We start from the raw sequence: 22,762 nt of genomic DNA, 5'->3' as shown, positions 1-22,762 counted from the left end.
ACAAATTCCAAAAAACAATCAATGATTTGATTTCAACACAAATTCTATGATCTTTAACATGAAGTTGGAGCTTTAGGGCCAAAACAGAGAGGTAATTAAATTAAGTAGGTGAGAAAATGCTCACACAGGTCAATACTTAAAGGGAAGTGGAGTCTCAAGACGCCACTCGTGGAGTCAATAGGTTAATTCAGGCCACATCTCCCAGTGACATTCCAAGAGTTACCTGAGGCACAGATAATCAAAGAAAGACTAAAATACGGTCCCATTTTCAATGAATGTGAAATACAGCCACGGACAACACTTGTAATTACATACTGAAACATTCTATTTATCTGTCATAATAATCATTTGCATTCATCCACTCCAGCCCTCGTCACACAGTATTTTAACAGTGAATTTTATCTGCTTCTACTATCTAATACCAGAGTACCCTGAAGGAAGACAGTCTATCTTTTTCAATCCTGTATCTTTAACTGTTTAGCACCGTTGTCACATAATAAATAAATAGATGCTGAATGAATGAGTGAATGAATGAAAATATCCTACCTTTAAGGAAGATCAGATTAAACACTTCAATTGTTAGGTTTAGAGGAAAAAACTCATGACTATATGTATACAAAGATACATTAAGGTAGATCACTTCCTCTGCCTACAAATTTCTATTGATAATTATCATTATATATTTGGAATACTTGTACTTAAAGAAAAACAAATTCTGCTCATGGTGGAAACTGCTCCCCCATGAGGGGGCACTATTGAGCCACGTCTCTATTCACACATAAAGAGCAGTGATAACTAACGAAGTGTGTAACAGGTGCCAAGCACTGTTCTGAGGCAGGCACTATGGTTATTCTAACTTACTGACGAGGAAACCACGACACTACGACAGCAAGCAGGGAAGGGACTGGCTCAAGGTTAAGGAGCCAGTGAGCAGTGGAGCTAAGCTCCAACATAGACAACCTGGCTCTAAGGTCTGCTCTTACAGTCACTTGTACTTCACTGTTTCTCTAACATGACTCACTTACCTGTATTTCTGCATGATTAGCCATTCCACCAATTACAGTCAAAATGAAAACATCCCTTTAATATTATATCTGAAAATCCACCATCATAAACTTCGCCGAGTTTGTGTGTCTGGCTTTAACTTAAAAATATGACATCTAAACTATATTATCCAGAAGTAAAATTAAACTACATTTATAAAATAATAAGTGTGGACTCCCATCTTTAATGGCTTAAGAGTTTATTTTACAAGATGGTAAACACTTCAGCATAGAGCTGAAATTAGAATGCAAAATGCAAAAATGTAGACATACCAAACCTAGGCAAAATTCATAGAGTTTGAAATTGTATGTTTTTAGCAAAACCAAACATAAGCATCTAAACAAACAAATGAGTGATGCTGCTGCAAGACGGGCACTAAGTCTCATTACAAAGGTGACCATTACCTCCTAATGTGACATTTCCGTGCAGAAATCGTCCTTGATAAATAAGGCGTAGAATATTTGGACTGCTGACCTGCTCTTCTTCCCAGTCTGAAAAGAACCAGGGAATTGTTAGGTGCATTTCAACGTAAAATTAAGGTGTTACCGCATTGTTCCAAAATTCCGATCTCAATCAGATGGAGAGTATCAGAGCGGTCACCTGGAGCTTCCTGCTAACTGAAATGACCACAAGTCTCGCGAGCACTGCTCTCGCTGCTTCTCACTGCACAGAGGAACTGCTTAAGATTAGTCTTTGCTTCTGAGAGAACACAAAATGTGCCAGAACACGGTCCTGAAGTTTAAAAACTAAAACAAATGAGCTGGGGAAAGTCTAATCCTAGTTAAAAAGATGTCAGTTGAAAATTAACTTTTATTGAAATAACAGAAAACATTGCAATGTTCCAGTATCTGTACCTGTTAAAACATGTGTTTGAGGCTGGAAACAGTAGGTTTAACACAGATTTTTAAAAGCATTAGGATATTGGTAAAGAGCATAACAAAAAAAAATTATACCTCAGTAACTAGAAAATAAAAATTTTAAAAAGCAGAACAGTGTCTACTTTTTGATAATGTGGATAACTTTATTGCTTTTTTAAAAGCCAATTGATAAACATGACAGAAGATACAATTTTAGTTCACTTTACCCAAAATTCTCAGAATGAACTTGAAAAACAATAGATATTAGAAGGTACTATAAAAGTGTGAAATCTAGGATAATGTACAAAGACAATCAAAAGACAACTGGTGTGTAGAATGGATAACAAAATACTTCAGTTTAGCATATAACTTACCTTATTATGGTAAAACATGGAATACGATTCTGTCAAAATAGTGGTTTGAGGACACTCTATCATGACAAAGTATGGGGTTAGTAATTTTCACTACCTTGTATATACAGAATTTAAAGTTGTGATTTTGATAGAGATTTGAGAATTCCATCATCACCTTTCTTAAGAATTCTAGCATCATGTGTGTGTTTTCTACAGAAGTTCCTGCTTTCATGAGATAACTGTCAACACAAAGACTAGTTTAAAGCACTCTCTCAAGAGCAAGTGACAGAAGATAAAGGAGGTGAGTGCAAGGCTCTCCCTGTTGCCTTGTTTTGACTGTTCAAAATGAAGAACATGAGTTTGATACAACCAGTGCCTGTCGGTGACTCAGCATGAATGGAGAGGAGAAATGAACCTCAGCCTCACCCCAGCCCCGCCCCCAGCCTCTCCTCCCATCCTGTCCTCCTTCAGTGCCTTCTGACTCCCATGATCCCAGGTCCCTCTCCTCCAGAAGGAAGATCAAATAATTTGTTAACACTTTGGTATGGATTACTTTGAATTCATCACACCCAAGATTATTGTAAATAGAATATTTCCTTTTTTTCCTTTAGCATTGTTCATTTGTCAATAAATTTGGAAGACTCAGCAGTGGCCACAGGACTGGAAAAGGTCAATTTTCACTCCAATCCCAAAAAAGGACAATACCAAAGACTGTTCAAACTACTGCACAACTGCACTCATTTCACATGCTAGCAAGGTAATGCTCAAAATCCTTCAAGTTAGATTTCAACAATATGTGAACTGATAACTCCCAGATGTACAAGCTGGATTTAGAAATGGCAGAGGAACAGGAGATCAAACTGCCAACATCCACTGGATCATAGAAAAAGTAAGAGATTACAGAAAAACATCTATTTCTGCTTCACTGATTATGCTAAAGCCTTTAACTCTGTCAATCACAACAAACTATGGAAAATTCTTAAAGAGACTGAAGTACCAGACCACCTTACCTGCCTCCTGAGAAACCTGTATGCAGGTCAAGAAGCAACAGTTAGAACCTGGACATGGAACAACAGACTGGTTCCAAATTGGGAAAGGCATTTATGTCAAGGCTATATACTGCCACCCTACTTATTTAACTTATATGCAGAGTACATCATGTAAAATGCCAGGCTGGATGAAGCACAAGCTGGAATCAAGAATGCCAGGAGAAATATAACTAAGATCATGGCATCCACTCCCGTAACTTCATGGCAAATAGATGGGGAAACAATAGAAACTATGACAGACTATTTTCTTGGGCTCCAAAATCACTGCAGATGGTGACTGCAGCCATGAAATAAAGACACTTGCTCCTCGGAAGAAAAGCTATGATGATCCCAGACAGCATATTAAAAAGCAGAGGCATCACTTTGCTGACAAAGGTCCATATAGTTAAAGCTATGGTTTTTCCAGTAGTCATATACGAATGTGAGAGTTGGACCATGACGAAGCTGAGTGTCAAAGAATTGATGCTTTTGAACTTTGGATTTGGAGAAGACTCTTGAAAGTTCCTTGGGCTGAAAGGAGATCCAACCAGTCCATCCTAAAGGAAATCAGTCCTGACTATTCATTGGAAGGACTGATGCTGAAGCTAACGCTTCAATACTTTGGCACCTGATGCGAAAAGCCAATTCACTGGAAAAGACCCTGATGCTGACGAAGACTGCGGGAAGGGGAAGGAGGAGGCAACAGAGGATGAGATGGTTGGATGGCATCAATGAATCAATGGACATGAGTCTGAGCCAATGCTGGGAGATAGTGAAGGACAGGGAAGCCCGGCACACTGCAGTCCATGGTCTCAGAGGTGGACACAACTCAGCCACTAAACAGACAGCATCACTCTCAGACATTTACAAACGCTTTTCACAGTCTCACTTTCCTATCCTGCCTGGCTGTGAAGACGATCCAGTATTCTAAGTTTAGTTACTTCAGCTCTTCTGAAATTCCTTCTTATCTATGACCTTTAGCTCCAGTCTCTTTCTGATTCAGGAGCTAGTGTTGACTTGTTCCTTGGTTATCAGCGAGAAGAAAGACCCAGTCATTTCAAATTATTTGTCTAAAGCAGTGTTTCTTAAACTCAGGTCTATGAATCCCTAAGACAGGTTCTTTGGGTCTCAAAGTCCTCGTCAAGAATTTTTAGATTGTGTTTTCATTTTAATGATAACCTGGATGAGATTATCTAGATAATTCAAATTATTACCTTACAACCAAGAACAGCCTTGGGACTTTAGTGCTCATGTATGCATTTAAGCTTATGATTGTACTGGTGCCAAGCAGTACTTCTTTAATTGTCAAGAGGTTAACAAGAACAGAACAAAGGTTGACTTAATCCATAAATGACATGTTCCTGTCAGTGAAGGCTGAATGACAGTTTGGTACACTGTGTGAATGAAGGGTCTGTGGTAAATCCACACATACCTGGGTTCTCATACAGCCAGCGGGAGAGGAGGCACGCCGTACTCCACAGTACCATATTCATGGGGCAAGCAACGAGTGGGTTTTAGCAAAAATATGCCACATGGCACATTAAAGTTGTTAATTTGAACATTACTGGTTTTAGAGCTATATTTGCATTTTCTTTGTAGATCGGTTTTAGTTTCATGGTTGTATAGAAGTTAATAAGGATTAAAGAGTTTCTTCTAAAAGAGTTTCATATAATATTATTTTAGGTTGAGCAGTACTGATCTAGTTGATTCATTTTGTATACACTGTGTTCTTTGTTAACACAAGTCTTGTGCTTTAAAAGTACAAACTGTTTTGGCTAGTTCCTCTGTCCATGGGATTCTCCAGGCCAGAATACTGGAGTGGGTAGCCTTTCCCTTCTCCAGGGGATCTTCTCAACCTAGGGATCGAATCCAGGTCTCCCGCATTGCAGGTGGATTCTTTACCGTCTGAGCCACCAGGGAAGTCCAGTAAAATTAGTGAAATCAGCACAGTCATATCACTAGGTACATGCAATTGAGAGGATCAAAATGACTTGGGTTAGCTTCACAGGAAGAACATAAGCTGAAGACTCATTTGAGGATGGCATGAGTCTTATTACATGGAAAAGAACCAGAGAAAGGATCTCTCTCTCTCTCACACACACACATACACACACACACATAAACGCACACACTCCAAAATTCTGTCCTGGATATTGGCTTGAAAATGCAAAGCATAAATGGATTTTATACCTCCTTGACCTTGTAGTAGTTCAAAAAACACAGGAAGTGACATGAATGAGATATTCACTTTCTGTCAAATGCCACGCTAAGCAGGTTGTGTATAGAATAGACCAAAAATAAAAAACATGTGTTATAATTTGTTAAAGATAGTTTTTCTTTGTTTTTACTTTGTACTTTGGTGTAAAGAGAGTTACTGATATGAAAGTGTGTGTGTGTGTGTGTGTATTGGCTACCTTGTGTTTTCCTTTAAAAAATAATTTTCTTTTCCATTAAAACAGCTATAAGGCCACCCAGCAACCTGATGCCCAGGCTCCTTTACCATTCTGCACTGAGGGAGCTGAAAGGCCAAACCCAGCAGGGATGCAGCAGCCCCTTCAACTTTAAGCCTTGTACCCTCAATCATTCGCTTGTTTTTTTATATTTTACTTACAACTTTTTCAAAATGTCTCTGAAACAAGACAGGGCATAAAGAATCAACATTATTCATTCTCAAGAGAAAAACACCACTCACCCATCGGCCAGTTGTCATACACGTGCTTTGCGATGTCAGAAGCAGAATCATTAGGAGAAAATAGGAACTCTTTCGTTTTCCCGCTTACCAAGATGAGGCGCAAGTTTATCTGAAAGAAGACAATGATTCTTTTAAAGTCTTAAAATTTTTAAAGTAAAGTAACGACTCATAGCCTTTTCATTTCAATCACATTCTCAATTATTACTAATGCTATTTTCTGTTTTTATTTTCATTATTTAATACGTGTGTGTGTGAGGATATATTTACCATATAAATGAACAAAGGGAAAGCAAAATTCATTACGCTTTTAAATTTACTCCAGCAATGTTCAGAATTGGACTTTTACAAGTTATCGCTATAACTATAAAATACACATTTTCCACTGAACAGCTAATACAAGTTGTTACCCTGCAGATCACATCACTAAATAGGAAAAAAAATTCAGTTGCTAATATGCTTCTCAGAAAAAAGGAAGAGAAAAAACAAACTACATACAACTTTTTATCCTATAAAAATCATTCAAACCTAAACAAATTAACCAGAAACTGTAATTTTGAAGAACTTTATTAGAGTTAATTGAAGATTCAGTAACAGTAGTTACTTTAATCCCAATTACATGATCATTCACTTTCGTGGAGCTCTGTGTAACAAAGAACACAGATTCACCCTCAGTGGAAAACCTAAGAAGGACAATAGAATTAACATTCTTGAGAGCCACTCGATTTACACTTCCAAGTCAATATATATTTGCTTATACCATTCTTAATACAGTTTCCAAAATGTTCACTTTAAAATTTTTATCTTTGTCCAGAATTAACAATTTTTTTCAACCACAATATTCATTCATCTCCCTTATAAGTTACAGATATATACGTGAGGTTTTCTATACCTGTAAGGCCTCTGTTATACGAGAGGAAATAACACGTTCTTTAAAAAGAAGGGTACAGCCAGAGCCCAGTTTCTCTACACACAGAGCACAGAGACTGCCAATGCACCAGGTTACCCAAGTTCTCCTCCTCAGTTACTAACATCTTTTTATTATTATTAAAAAGAAAAAAAAAAACCAACCCAGTAAATCTGTAAGATGACAAAGTCTACAATGAATAAACTGGAATCCACTGCAGCACCACCAAGATACCAGGTCACTCATTTACTATCTGCCACCACCATGGCCACTGTTATTCCCAGTACCTCAAAATCACCACTTTGAAAATGTATTGATAATTATAAAATATCTCCTCTAGGAAAATGCTATACACACCCAACTCTGCATTCAACGGGATGTAACTGGATTTCACAGCAGATGGAGTAGAATCGGGTTCCATGTTAGAATCTGTATTCTAACTGCTATGTACCCTATTATCTCAATTTTTAAAGTATTTCAAAAGATAAAAGAAAAAGAAGTCTACATCTCAGGTGAAAAGCCTTTTCGATATGACCTGTGAGAATTTTTGCTGCCTTTCCTAACTAAAATGAAATTATACCAAAGAACTTACTACAGGAAGAGGTCTGATGAAACAACACTGTTGGCAAGAAGTAATTTGATCCAGGAACTGTAAGTTCCATCAGAATAAAATTTAAGGAAGAGTTTACAATAATGATTCAGCTGTAAGAAAGCACCACCTTCTTTCTTTCCCACAACAAGTAAGTAACGAGTGACTGCTAAAGCACGGAGCCTAATGTCTACACAAGACAGTGTGAATTTTAGTTCTCACACACACATAACTATTCAACACTGTCTCTGTAGGTGTGAATATGGGTAAATATCTATTTGCTCTGAACTTACAAGGAATCTTTTAATAGCTTCAAACTACTGTGGAAGGGCACTTCAGCCATTAATGCCCAAGAAATTATGCCCTTCAAAATGGGTCAGCCACATGGCTGCTTCAATCAGAAAGAAATATAATTAAATTCAGGCTTCCGAAGAGTTATGTAAATAATAGGAACCTACTATTTCCTGGGATCAACTTTGAAGTTAAAAATTAATTTCTACTGAGCTTTTATTCAAGTTATAATATTTTAAAATAATGAAGAAAATAGGAGAAGAGGACTTAACCATTATTTTCCGCAAAGGTTACACTGACACATACTTTAGATTTTCCCTAATATCCATCAGCAAGAAAATGGAAAAATAAATGATAGTGCATCCTTATCATGGAAGCTTCCTACAATCATTAAATGACATGAGATACAGACCTATATGATTTGATGTGGAAAGACATCCACAATGCATTAAACAAGAAACAATACACACACCTCACCTCATAAATACATAATGCTAACTGCATTCATGCTGCAAAGTTCTTGGCTTTTCCTATTTTAAACCTGATACAATCACTGTCACTAATAAACTCTTTCACATTTCAAAATCAACGGTTTAACAAATTTATGTTTATCAAGATGATCAGAATGTTGAAAACTTTTGGCCTGTAGATGTGTCTGACACAGTTAATTTTTGTTTTAAATGTTTACAGGTGGATATGAACTTTTCAGTTTGACACATAACCTCTCAATTTACTCATGCTGGTCTGCTTTATACACTTATACCTGGATGGCCACAGAAATTAAGTTTATAATTCATGGTACAGTTTGAAAGTGGCTTTGAGCTACAAATTGAGAAAAAAAAGTCGAGTAAATCTTGAAGCAATCATCCAAACATCTAGCTACATGGGTTGGTCAGTAGTTAATTGTTCTTATAGTATAGTTAGGATTTCCTCAGTGGGTAAAGAGGGCAATGCAGGAGACAAAGGAGATGTAGGTTTCATCCCTGGGTCAGGAAGATCCTCTGGAGAAGAAAATGGCAACCCACTCCAGTGTTCTTGCCTGAAAACTCCCATGGACAGAGGAGCCTGGTGGGCTACAGTCCACAGGGTCGCAAAGAGTCGAATACCACTGAGCAACTAAGCAAGCACAGTATAGGTAGAATCTATCATGCTTATTCAGATTAAATGTTAATTACAGCTCCTCTCAGTAAAACATATAGCAGTTTCTACAAATGTGAGCTAGTTTCTTTAGAAAGATTAAGTATTAATTATTTGAATACTTTTTAATGAAAGACCTTTTTTCTTCTTTGAAGCCAAGGTAAGTCAATCTATAAAATACCTTAAAAATACCTCTGCTTGTGAGGTACTGGGATTCTCAACACATCAACAGTGGGTTACAAACAACACTCTTATTTATAGCTTAAAATGTGATATACTCATATACATACTCATCTAAAAACAAAACTGTTCATCAGGACTCTGAATGACTTGGTAGGAGATGGAGTTCTTATCACGGAATAACATACCCAGGGGATGGCACTTAGACCATCCAAATGAATGATATACATTTTATAATTACTTTGGAGGCAAAACAAATCAAGACAAGACTATCAGTGAAGCAGAACTACCAGGATCATTTCCTGTAAAGACAATGGAAACAAAAGAAGCTCTTTCATGCATGTAATTTCAAGTTTGTTTGTTCTTTTTAAGATTTTCGGTCAAACTGATTGCGATTCCTATTTGTTGGATTATAACAATTTGGAGAAAACTTATCTACAGCTTAATTCACTCAACCATTTGTTCTGAGTAGGTCAGGATGGAAAAAAATTAAGAGGAAAGAAAGAGGGGGAATGGAAGACGGGATTAACTGGAACAGCCTTTGGAAATAAAACAGATTATGGAGATGGACCATGCCCTCTGAAAGAAATATGACTGTTTTTCACAGAGATCAACACACTGATCAAAAGGGGAACTCCTGACTTCTCCAAGAGTCTCTGAGGAGCAGAGTGAGTCCTGGGGCACAGAGGGGAGGCCTCTGCCTGTGCCTTTGTGGGGCTCATTCCTGCCTGTTTTTGCTAAAGGACAGGTAAGTGGCCAGTGGGAAAGAGGTTAGACTTTCTTTGCAAATCACTTTTAAAAAGTTCTCAATTTATCTCAAGGGGATTATATTGAGTTAAAAAAAAAAAAGTCAATTCAAAAGATGACACCGTATATATGATTCCATTTATACAATATTTTTGAAATTACTAAATTAGAGATGGAGAAGAGTGGTGGCCGGGTTCTAGGAAGAGGGGAAGGGAGACAGTGGCTGTGTCTATAAAGGGACGTGTAGGGATCCTCGGGGTGGAACCAAAACGTGTGCTGCTGGGTAAGCAGCCTGTGAATCTGCACAGAACTACATACGCACAGACACTAATGAAAGCATGCGAAATTGGAGAGCTCCGAATAAAGCCTGTGGATTTTATCAGCGTCCACTCCCTGAAGCTACTGAACTAGTTATAAGATGCTAGCTATCATTAGGGAAAACTAGGTGAAGGGTGTATGGGATTTCCCTGTACTATTTCTTACTATCCCATGTAAATACATAATTATCTCAAAAAGATTATTTTAAAAAATTAAGAGCTTGACTTGCTAAAAATGTATATGGTATTATATGTTTGTCTTTATTTATCTTTCTTATTTTCACCTGAAGGTGAACAGTGCTTTTTAAAAAATAATCCTGTATCAAAATAGCCGCTTGATCTAGAGGAAAAATATAAACCATCAGTGACTTAAGGTATGAGGCTGAAAATAGATAAGCGTATTTTTTTCCCTAGAACTATGGACTTAAATGGCATGTTTTGAATTTCTGTTAACTGCATGTTAAAGAAAAATGGAACGAAGGAGGAACATGTTCACGTTTCTACACAGGACTGATTAAAGACAAATTATTCAAATAACTGCAGTGCTTAGAGATGATGATTACATATTCATAAGCTTTCTTTTAGTTTTTCACTTATTCAGACATTTTCTGAAACAGATCTGCACTTGGTGCCTGATTACAAAATATTTAACATGAAACTTCTGGAGATTTCATACCCTGGAAGCTAGGAGACATACAAACAACTGATTGTGGAGGAGGGGGTGGCTACAAAGGGCTCAACAAGTATCTGCCAAATGAATATAAAAGAGAAAAGAGAGGAGAACCTTTTGTGAGTTGGAAATTCCAGGGTAGGGCATGTATGAACAGTGGCCAGAAGTAAAACTGCTACTACCCATGCTCCCTGAGTACTTTAGTACTCAGCCTAGCGGACTCTGACGCTACCACCCACATCTAGAGTCCTGGGAATGACAGGAGAGATGTCAGCAAGAGGGAAGCTGAGAGCTGAACCCAGACCACCACCACCACCAGCAATACCTGCTGTGTGCCACCATGCTCAAGAGACCAGTGGCCCAGGCAAACTCCTCAGCAAGGTCTCCATGATTATCCTCTGTCACCCCGACCACTCTTGCCCCCACCATGCCCCAATCACAGGGACCCTCTTTCAGTGCCTCAAGCTGCCAAGTTCTTTGCCTCAAGGCCTGTATCCAGGCTGTTCCTTCTGGCCGAAATGCTCAGTGCCCAACTCCAATCCACACACACCCTGGGCTCACATGTTTGAGAAGGGATGGCATAAAAAAATTCTCCTGTGCCTAGTCACCCTGGATGAAGTGATAAACTATATTTTCAAACAAAGAGCAGAAGGAGAATTTCAAAATATAACTGAAGAAGCCAAGAAAGCATTCCTACTTTTTTTATTGGAATGAAGAAGTTTTGTGAGGCATTCTTTGTGAAGAAGTTATTGTAAGGCATTATGAAAACAGATTTTAACTTCTAAGAAAATACACCTGGATTCTTGTCTCTGAATTTACTTGTATTATGTACTCATAAACTAAGGTACACTGAGATTTACTAAATGGATTAAAACTATGGGATCTTTACCTTCTTTTTAACACTTAAAATGATGAAAATGATGTAGATTCTAATGTACATGAACTATTAAATCTGTAGCGGTAAAAACTCAATGGGATTCCTTATTTTTTAATTGTAGAAACACCTACTCAGAAATATAGGTAAAGGAGAGGTCAAAGAGTCCTCTAGCTTAAATTCCCAAGTAAAATTATCAGGGAACACAAGCCCTGCAACAGACCACAGTGATAAAACAAAAACAGTTGCCCTGACGAGGGAAAAAAAGAGCAAGGCATTTAAAAAATCATCCTATTCTTTACAATATGTTTCTCAGTCAACTGATTATTCAAAAGTGATAGCCAGCTCTCCTGTCCAAGAAGAACTCATTCTGGGCAGCCATGAAGACGGCGATTGTCTCGGCCGCCTGAATCCGCAAGCTTATTCAGCTCGCAGACGGCTCGCGTCGACCTGTGACTAGGGATCCCGTCACTCAGTGGTGCCCCAGAGAGCCATGACCTCATGTGCTCCTGACATTGAGGTTCTCATTTATAACTGGACATCTCTGGAACACTCGTGAATTCTTACTTGGATATAATTGCTTTATTACTTATTATTTATTAAATTTTAAAGTCACAATAAATGATTTTACTTCAGTGTGGCAAATTACTTTGCCGCGAAACTCCACGAAACGAGCAGAAAATGAAAAAGGCAAACATGATAAATGCGTCTACATCAGTATATAATGTCCAGTACAACTGCCAGTAGAAGACAGCACAAAAGTCTGCATCTATGCAGGATATGCCACCTGAGCTGAGAATGTCTATCATTTATTAACATAATCACGGAATGCCCCTCATTAGGGGTGAATGCATCAAGGCTATTCATTTAGAAAAACACAAGACCTGTGTGTTACTGAAGTTGTTACTGAATATAAATCCAGCAGCATCAAAACATTTAGCATTACAATACAGAAAGCAAATGCAATAGCAGCAGATGGCTTCAAGGAGATTGTAAACTCCTCAAGGGCAGAAATCACAGCCTTGGATTGCAGGAGGCCCTGGTTCAATTCCTGAGTCAGAAGATCCTCTGGAGAAGGGACAGGCTACCCACTCCAGTGTTCATGGGCCTCCCTTGTGGCTCAGCTGGTAAAGAATCTGCCTATAATGCAGGAGACCTGGGTTGGAAAGATCCCCTGGAGAAGGGAAAGGCTACCCACTCCAGTATTCTGGCCTGGAGAATTCCAAGGACTGTATAGTCCATGAGGTTGCAAAGAGCTGGATACAACTGAGCAACTTTCACTTTTCTTTCTTTGGATTCCTTCTGTCTTTACTTCCTTCTACTTCCTCCCACCATCAGCCAGTTTTTTTTTTTTTTTTACAGATTAGGTATCTGTGGCAGCATTACGTATTAAACATCCTAATGAAGGCATGCTACAAGTACTGAACCAACTAATCATGCTCCCTAAAGTGCGTCAATAAAATCATCAGGGGGCCATTAGCGAGGAAGAGAAAGAGACCATGATCAGGACGCTGTCTCTAAGAAGCCACAGCAACACTGAAGAGGTAAGCTGACAGTCCGAGTGCTTACTAACAATCCTTATTCCAAAGTTTCAAAGCCCTCTGAATGTCTGCAGTCGCCCTACACACTTTGCAGTCTTTAAACTGCTATTATTTTGGGGATTTAAATCTGAATAAGTTAGCCCGAGCATGTACAATTAGAAAATATGTGGAAAACAAAAACTTCTAAGCAGTCTTGCTATGCTGCAGCACAGCTATTATACAACACACCTGTATACGTGAATTACTTCTCAAATGAGAATTTAGCAAAGAATTCAAAACTCTGTAAGACTCAAACTACTCATCAAACTACCATTCTGGTCGTTTTTGTTGTGCTTGATGTTACTGGTGGTGGTAACAACAAAAAGATTTACTGACTACTTAGCGTGTGTGAGAAACTGTGCTAACTACTGTTGTATAAAGCAGATAGTATCTTTATTTTCCAGATGAGCAAACTGAGGCTTAACTGAGGTTAAACATCTTGCCCGAGGGAGATTTCTCCAATTGACTACACAGCGGGAGTTTGGTATCAGCCCGACCGCTCACCAGCTGTGACATCCCGGACACCGTGGTAGCACATCACTGCTCTGGGAGCTAGGTTTGTTAGTTGTAACACCACTACCACCAACATGTTTCAAACTGCAGGGTTCACAAAAATTTATATACAGTCTCTGGATACTCACACCACCCTCATTTTCTCACCCACCCAAGGTCACGTGCCTGGTGGCTAGACGAGGGCTTACATACAGAGAATACCCTAACTACTCAGAATCTACTTTAAAGCTCAAATGAGACCGTATGTGAAAGTATTGTTAACTCTAAAACTTTCTGTAAAAACAAAAAATAGCATATTATTATCCAAGTTCCCCGATTAGGGAGGAAGTGATTGTATTCAATGATCTCGAGAGTTCCATTCAGATGTAAAACTGCAAGTTACAGGAGTTAAGTTTTCCTTTGCCATTAGAAGCTAATTTTAAAAAACAGATTCCCACCATAGGACTATAAACATTTTTTACACAGTATGATCATGCTCAACAGAATCTTTCTTTTTCTCAAAATAATGTTAAGAATCTCTCCATGATATTAACCATGCATTCAGCCAAAAAAATAATTAGTACCTACTACACACAAACTGGGTATGTAAAGAAGCAAAAGAACCAAAGATCACCTGTGAGGAGGTGCCATGAAACAACCAAGACTCTGGAACAGGCAGCTTCAGGGGGACTTCACTGAAGGCCTCGCTGAGGACCTAAAACAGGACCCAGGGATGCCAAGAGTGGGCAGCAGGACACTCCAGGCAGTAAGCTGGGCGCTGGACACTCCAGCGCTTAAGAAGACTTCAAGGAACAAAAGGAAGAACCTGAAAAGTGCAGGGGCAGACTAGCGACTGAGGAAGGGTGGCACAAATGCAGCTGAAGAGCTCGCAGGGGCTAGATCCTCTCACACAACCTGGGAGGCGTCTGAGTGTTCACAGTGAACTGTGAAGCCATTTAAAAGTTTTAAACAGCGAGGCTCATAATTCAAATGCCACTGAAGATCACCTTGACTGCTGTAGGGATAAAGCGGCTGATGAGATGACAGCCCAGACTGACCCCTGAAGAAAGCTAACACTTTCAAAGCAAATCAGAGAGAGCTGGCAAAAGAAACTGAGAGGGGGTAGCTGAGGAGACAACACAAAAAAGCGATGCATGTGGGGTCCCGGAAACCGAGAGAAGAAAGTGTGTAAAGGAAGACCAGATGCTCTCTGCTGAGAGGCCAAGTACCGTGAAGACAGAAAAGCATTTCCTGGATTTATATCCTAGAGATCACTAATGACCTAGAATAGTTCCGGGGCATGCAGCCCATTCTGTGCACAACCTTTGTAAATATTTAATGACTACTTAATTTCCCACTAAGTGAAAATACAGCCATTTTTTCCTCTAAAAATGAGTTTCCTACATAGGAATTGGATGTTTTTAAATTCAATTAAAGAACATGATTTACCTTATTTGAACTAACATTGCTTATAATACAAACCAGGATGAACTCGCTCTCGACACAGGAAAAGGAGCTGTACAAAGGACACAGGGACACAAAGCTCCTCTGTCTGAAAGGCTGGCTCCTGCGCTGGTGCTGTTTTCCCTCACCACCAAGACTGATGAATTTCTAGCCTCTACAATCAGGGCCTGAAAGGGCTACTCAAATCTCCAGCACCACGTATGCCCAGGCCCTTGACAACTCCAGGTCAGTGGGACAGAGGTTACAGTACTTGGGGAGGAAGGCCCTTCTCAAATAAAGCACTGCTCAGGAAAAGCCTCTTGCCTTTCCATCTTTTCACCACCTGGAGCATAATGTGATGTCTGGAGTTACCTTTAGACCACCGGACAGAAATCCACAGGCTAAGGAGAGAAGAGCAGAGAGACAGGAGGAGCCTGGTCCCTTGAGATCAGCATCAGGCCACTGTACTAACCCTAAACGGTCACCATCCAGATTTCTTGCTGCAGGAAGCATGTAAACCCCTCACTTTTTTAATGCCACTAAGTACAGTTCTGCAATGATGTTAACAGTTAAACACAATGCTAACAGGTTCATACGACGTTCATTTCTTTCCTTCCTCATAGAGTGTAAGAAGCAACCTTTAATACAAAAGGACATCAGAACTGTAGCAAACTTCACTGCAACTAGGAGTGGCCATGTATCTAGTTCTGACCAATGAGGTACATGGAAGACTGTCCCAGGCGGCCCAGTGGTAAAGAATCCACCTGCCAATGCAGCCAATTCGGGTTTGAGCCCTAGGTTGGGAAGATTCCCTGGAGATGGAAATAGCAACCCACTCCAGTACTCTTGCCTGGGAAACCCCATGGACAGAGAAGCCTGGCGGGCTACAGTCCACGGAGTTGCAAAGAGTCAGACATGGCTGAGTGACTAATTCATTCTTGCTTTAGAAAAATTATGAATTAAAACACCCAAAACCTGGGAAATGTTCTGCCTAATTCTTTATACAAAATTGACCCTGCTTTTTTAAAACTGACCCTTACAAAATTCTATTTGTTTCAATATGGAAATGGTGTAAAAATTAAATTAGTCTATCCTTCCATTAATTAATGTTGAGTAAATAAATATTTTAAAAATATTACTATTAGTTCCCAAACTACATGAACTGACGCAACCCTGGGCAAAACAAAACAGCAACTGAAATGTCAATCCGGTGTAACTCAGCACTACAGCGGAAACCCTGTGTCATCCATCAGGCACACAGAGCCAATAAACACCAACACAGACTTACAGGGCCGAACACAGCATCCCAGAAAGGCTCTATCCTACACCGAGAGGTCAGGGAGTTCACCTGGTGGAAAGTGGATGACGGGAAGGACCTCTTAAATACACCTGCTTCAAACTCCTGAGATCCTCTCATTTGGACGCTACAGAGCCATAAATGCACACACTTTGAGAAATCATCATGAACTGCCAATCTGCCATGGATCAAAGGAATCAAGGCTATTAATGTTAAAATTACTTTACCATGTTAGAAATTTCCTGAATAAATTTGGGAGCCCCAGAAACCAAGGAATACATTTAACCCACTGCAAAGCCAAAAAACATCTTCATTTTATTCTCAGTTTTCTGAATACTATTTAATCCCCAAATATGTACTACCTTCTCAACTCAGAACCAAAAAACAAAAATTCAGATGACATTACTGGCATTTTGTGGAAATTCTCAGGAAGTTGTGCTTCCTGAATTGCACAGAGATCTAAGTTACTAGATGAGTTCCATACCAGGGCAAACAACTGGCTTTATCATTCACAGGCTGATTAAAAGATTCCAACCCACAGAGAGAAGCACTCAGTGGAAGACGTCTGGAAAACTATCTTAAGGCAATAGGGGAAACCCATGTAGTTCTTTCTTAACTTTATTTTCTGAGACCAACTTGTGAACAGCTGCATGATCCATACATGTCTAGGGGAGATAAGCTTAGCGTCTTTCAATATATATCAAGTAACCAGTCTCTGCAGGGCGCCATTATAAATATCGTTTATCAACAACGATGCCTTTAGGATCTATTAGGTAGATGCTCAGGGACATTTCCCCCCAAACTTTCAGGATGCTGCTGCTGCTGTTGCTAAGTCACTTCAGTCGTGTCCAACTCTGTGTGACCCCACAGACCGCAGCCCACCAGGCTCCCCAGTCCCTGGGATTCTCCAGGCAAGAATACTGGAGTGGGTTGCCATTTCCTTTTCCAATGCATGAAAGTGAAAAGTGAAAGTGAAGTCACTCAGTCGTGTCCTACTCTTAGCGACCCCATGGACTGCAGCCTACCAGGCTCCTCCGTCCATGGGAGGAATTGTTAGGAATTCTGCCACTTTTTAGGATTTTTTTTTAAGCCAGCAGACTCTCTGAATTAGAGGAAATAATCTAGAGTTCCATGGTTGCCTAGTGGTTAGAATTCCAGACTTTCACTGTCATGGCTGTGGGTTCAATCCTGGGTTGGGGAACTGAGATCCCACAAGCCACATGGTGCAGCCAAAAAAAAAGAAAAAAAAGAAAGAAAGAAATCTATCAAATAAAACACTTGGAATGAAAGCATTTTGTTAACTTTATGAAAATCACTCCATAAATATATTGCAATTTCATCAGTATTCTTTATGTCAATGTTACTGTTACTATGTTACTATGTATAGAGTTCCTTCTTCCCCTCAGTTAAAGCACTGAAGATACTGAAGAAACTAATTATGAAATATAATCACAGAATTCAGGGAATTTACTTTTAGATCCAACTAACAGTAAGGAGATTTTATCACAGAAGTTGCTTGTGGTGGCTATCCAGAGAGCTTCTCTCTTGCTACAGGCTGAGATAATCAGTTTTAAACTGTGTCTAAAATAAGAGCTTCCCTGGTGGCTCAGTGGTTAAAGCATCTGCCTGCAATTCGGGAGACCTGGGTTCGATCCCTGGGTCAGGAAGATCCCCTGGAGAAGGAAATGGCAGCCCACTCCTGTATTCTTGCCTGGAGAATCCCATAGATGGAGGACCCCGGCAGGCTACAGTCCATGGGGTCGCAAAGAGTCGGACACGACTGAGAGACTTCACTTTCACATGCCATCGATGCTGACCTCTGGAAATCTTATAACCAAAATCAATTTGGTTATAAAATTTGCTGTTTGGAGGCCTTCATTGTTATCTTCTTGGTCTTAGCTAAACTCTACACAGCAGAGACTGCTATAGAAACAGCAACCTATTGTTGTACAGACCGCTACACAGACAGGTAAATTAGGGGTTATCTATCCCATGCTGTGTTACATCCTGATCAAGATATGGAACACAAACTATCTTAGGGGCACGTAGCAATCCTCAAGGGCAAGAGAACACCATGGCAATGCTGCTATGTCACGTCCTCTTTATCCCCAGACAATTTGTTCTGAGGACTGTTCAATTCCTAGCTACAGTGCAAAATGCTAAACCACTTCAGTTTTTAAAATCAGACGCAGAAGGTGAATATATAAATTTAATTTGTCTGCTTCATTCTTTCTAGAATAAAAGAACAAGAGCATTTTCTAGTTTAGAGTCTGAATGTCAATGTGGAGAAAGGCTACTACTAAACAGCTCGGTATGCTATAATGTTAAGAATAAAAGTATAAATTACAATAAATAAATTTCAGCTCCTCTGTTTTGGTCTATTTCCTGTTTGACAGATTTGTAGAGGCAGCAGAAACTCTGAATTTTTAAAAATCTGATTTAAGTTGTTCAGGCTTGCTCTTGCGATGTGTGTTTCAGTCCCCTCCCCACCCTTGGGGGTGGGGTGTGTGTTGAGAAGGACAGTCTCAGTAATGGTAATAAAAGACTGGGTCTCTCAGGGGAGGAACAGGGAAAGGGCCACAAACAAAATTGTTTACATGTATTAGAAAGGATAGGGTTTCCAGAGGCTTTTGATATTTTAATGTCAACCTGTGATCCAACTCTTCAAGCAGAAAGTAATCACAGGAGAAAATACATCTCCAGCCAACAGAAGATCATCAAGTTTGCTAAAAGCGATATTCAAGTGCAAATCCACAGGTACGGATAAACTTGCACATGGCGCCAATCCCTACTCAGATCTAGAACTAGGTCAGGGTTTTGAGACAAGAGCAGGTAGCTGGGTGAATGGCAACCAAATGCCTTCTCTGTAAGCCAGGGATGCCAGTGAAACTCGAATTCAGAGAAGTTTTTAAACTTCTGCTTTTATTCAGCTCAAGGATTATAGAAAAATAACTTCTAGCTTGAACTGTTTGCAAATGTTTATTTTTAGCTCTCCATTCACCCTTAACTGCATAGAGTGGGGGGAAAAAAAGGCGGCAGCAGCAAAACAAAGCTAAAAAATAAGAAAATAGCCATACTTTACCTCCAGTTCAGATACACTCACAAACTTTCTAATTCATGATGAACTCTAAATTTAGACAAAGGAAAAAAGATTCTATCCTATACATCCTCTTCAGTCAGGAAGAGAAGGTTAATAGTATCTGTGAACCACAGGAATTCAGAGACACTTAACATCAATTATTTAAATAACTACTAACCTATTACAGAGCAAAGGAAAAAGAGAACAAACTGTTTAGGTCACTGACCAGAGGTACAAGCACAATTTTCTTCCTTTTCTTTGCAATAAAAAAGGAAGATAGCAACCTAATAATTTCCCACATTAACGCCAATTAATCACCTGAAATATATTTCTCTGTCCAAGAACTATTTTTACATCTTTAGGCAATTTTTTTAGATTTCAAAGATAGATTGTTACTTATCGAAAACATTCTTACTTCATATAATCTGAATAAGTGCAATTATGCTCAAAATCTGTGGTCAATGTTTAAGTTTGTATATACTGACAGCAAAGTGAGAACATTTTCTACTTCTTTTTAGAGGTAAGAGAAAAGATGAGAATGCTAAGAATATTGTCTACAGCAGGATTAGAAAAGAAAGTTGCTACACTATGCCTTCTTCAGGTCTCAATGTTCATAAGACAAAAAAAACCACTTTAATATTAAACAGCCTTTGAAACATTAAATTTTTCAGTACCTTCAGTTCAAAACTACTAAAAAGTGGCATGAATACTTGTCTTTATATGCTTTGTATCTGTAAGGCTGATAATGTTAGGTAATTATTGCTAATTTTGAAGCCGTAATGATTATTGTGGTTGTTTTAAAAAGTCATTATCATGTATATTTCATTCATACATATCAAATGTCATATGTAATATGATCTGTTTCAAAATCATCCAGGAAGAGCAAGTAAACATAACTGACCATGAGTTAATTATTGTTGAAACTGGAATGTGGATACATGGGGGTTTATTATACTTATCTCTCCACTTCTGTCTAAAATTTTTCATAAAACTTAAAATAAGTATTTACAAAATCCCACCTAAGGGACTCTTAATGTTGTAAGCTAAAGAAGTTGAGTCAAACTGTAAAGCTGGTCATTTAACTCTGCGACAGAAAATGAGAAACTATCATAGCATAAGATGGAAGTCAAAGACTAAATAAGGTGTTTTGTTGCATCTATATCAGAAGTCTTGGCATAACAGTTATAGAGTTTACAAGGAATGCAGCCACCAGGGAATAAAATATTCCACCAAATCCATGAACTAAGAAGGATGTTATAACAGAACTGTTACAAATCTGGAAAAGTTAACCTACCTATTCAGACAGAATACTTAATAAAGCAGCTATATACTTTGTCCAATCCATCCCAGATAATCAGTTTACTTATAATAATAAATTAATGAAACTAGTAGGGCATTGCAAATTATGTAAATTTCTTTCTTCTGAGCAGTTTTTCAAAATAAAACAAAATGTGCTCTTCTTTCCACCAGAAAGATAACTGTAGTGTTTGAAAGCGAAAGGCGTTTAGTCATGTCCAACTCTTTGGGACCCCTTGGACTGTAGCCTGCCAGGCTCCTCTGTCCATGGAATTATTCAGGTCAAAAGACTGGAGTGGGTAGCTGTTCCTTTCTCCAGGGGATCTTCCCAACCCAGGGATCAAACCCAGGTCTTCCGCATTGCAGGCAGATTCTTTACCATCTGAGCCACTAAGGAAGCCCAAGATTACTGGAGTGAGTAGCCTATCCCTTCTGCAGTGGATCTTCCGGATCCAGAAACTGAACCGGGGTCTCCTGCATTGCAGGTGGATTCTTTACCAGCTGAGCTATCAGGGAAGCCCTGTCACTAGAAAAGACACCATTTAAAAAAAAGAGAGGGAGAGGAAAGTTAGAAGAGAATCTGATTAGCAATTTGGAGAGAACCAATCTAGAAAGATATCCAAGGACCACCCTCCCACAAAGAATTAATGAACAACACTCACTAATGTTAAAGGTTGACTAAAGGAGTGGAGATCTCCATCACAGGGAATAAATCAAGGGTAATAATCCCTTTTCCCCACTCGTTTTTCTACAGACAACTGTGAGGATAAAATGTCAATCACTTAGAAATGTGGAAGATTCTACAAAGCTTAACAGAATGATTTATGTTGTTTGGATACGCCAAACAATTCCTCCTAACTTACGGTATTTTCTTTTCTGGAAAGAAGCTTCTCTAATGAAGATAGTGAGTAGTGTGTTAGCAACCCTGCAGAAAAGATGTACTGGAGATAAGCAGAACCTGAGAGGTCCTCAAAGACTTTTTTATACTAAGAGAGAATGAATTCTAGGTTCACACTACTCCCAGATTCCTTGCAGTCTTAGTTTATTTTACATTCATGGTTCCTATATCTGAAATGGTATTAGAAATTTAAAAAGATTAAATTCAAGTTGTTTTTTCCTTGAGTTATCTTCCACTCTTTGTTCTTTCAACTTAAGGAATCAGATATGGACACCGTTCAAATCAACATGCTAGGTCACAACCATGATATAAACAATAAACTCAACTGTGTAATAAAGACATTAAAGATGACCCTTTACCTGGCTTGCTATTCATTTGTTAAATAAATGCTGCCTTTTTTGTGTGTCCACAAAATGAACTGGCTCATTTTTAATACACACAGTAGTACTGAAGAATACAGTATACCTTCCCAGAATTCCCTGATAGCTCAGTTGGTAAAGAATCCACCTGCAATGCAGGAGACCCCAGTTCGATTCCTGGGTCGGGAAGATCCACTGAAGGGATAGGCTACCCACTCCAGTATTCTTGGGCTTCCCTTGTGGTTCAGCTGGTAAAGAATCCACCTGCAATGCAGGAGAGCTGGGTTTGATCCCTGGGTTGGGAAGACCCCCTGGAGAAGGGAAAGGTTACCCACTCCAGTATTCTGACCTGGAGAATTCCATGGATTGTATAGTCCATGGGGTTGCAAAGAGTCGGACATGACTGAGCAACTTGCACTTTCACTTTTCCCAGAATTCCAGAGATGTTACACTCATAGCATAGGCTCTGAAAAGAGAATACCTGGATCTGAATCCTGGTTCCACCTGTCACCAAGATATTGCTTAATTTCTCATGTTTCAGTCTCCTTATTTGTAAAATGGGGCTAATAATTCCTAGCTCATAGCACTGTAGGGAAATCCTACTGAATGAATGTGTGTGAAGCACCTGGGATAGG

General features: G+C 39.1%; 1 protein-coding gene across 2 annotated transcripts in view; it reads right to left on the bottom strand.

Moving 5' to 3' along the window:
• The window catches only part of UBL3 (ubiquitin like 3), a 48,567-nt gene that overhangs the window by 5,540 nt on the left and 20,265 nt on the right, over positions 1-22,762 (bottom strand). Inside the window, exons 3-5 of one of the 2 annotated variants that reach the window (XM_043477724.1) lie at positions 6,242-6,246; positions 5,975-6,083; positions 1,449-1,535 (exon numbers count right to left, since the gene is read on the bottom strand). In XM_043477724.1, the coding sequence (XP_043333659.1) occupies positions 1,449-1,535; positions 5,975-6,083; positions 6,242-6,244 (199 nt within the window). In that variant the 5' untranslated portion in view covers positions 6,245-6,246. The remainder of the gene's footprint in view (positions 1-1,448; positions 1,536-5,974; positions 6,084-6,241; positions 6,247-22,762) is intronic. The other variant, XM_043477723.1, reaches the window with a different exon arrangement.

Source organism: Cervus canadensis, chromosome 9 (genome assembly GCF_019320065.1).
Source record: "Cervus canadensis isolate Bull #8, Minnesota chromosome 9, ASM1932006v1, whole genome shotgun sequence".
NCBI classification, from domain to species: domain Eukaryota; kingdom Metazoa; phylum Chordata; class Mammalia; order Artiodactyla; family Cervidae; genus Cervus; species Cervus canadensis.
This window is presented reverse-complemented; position numbering and strand designations above follow the sequence as displayed.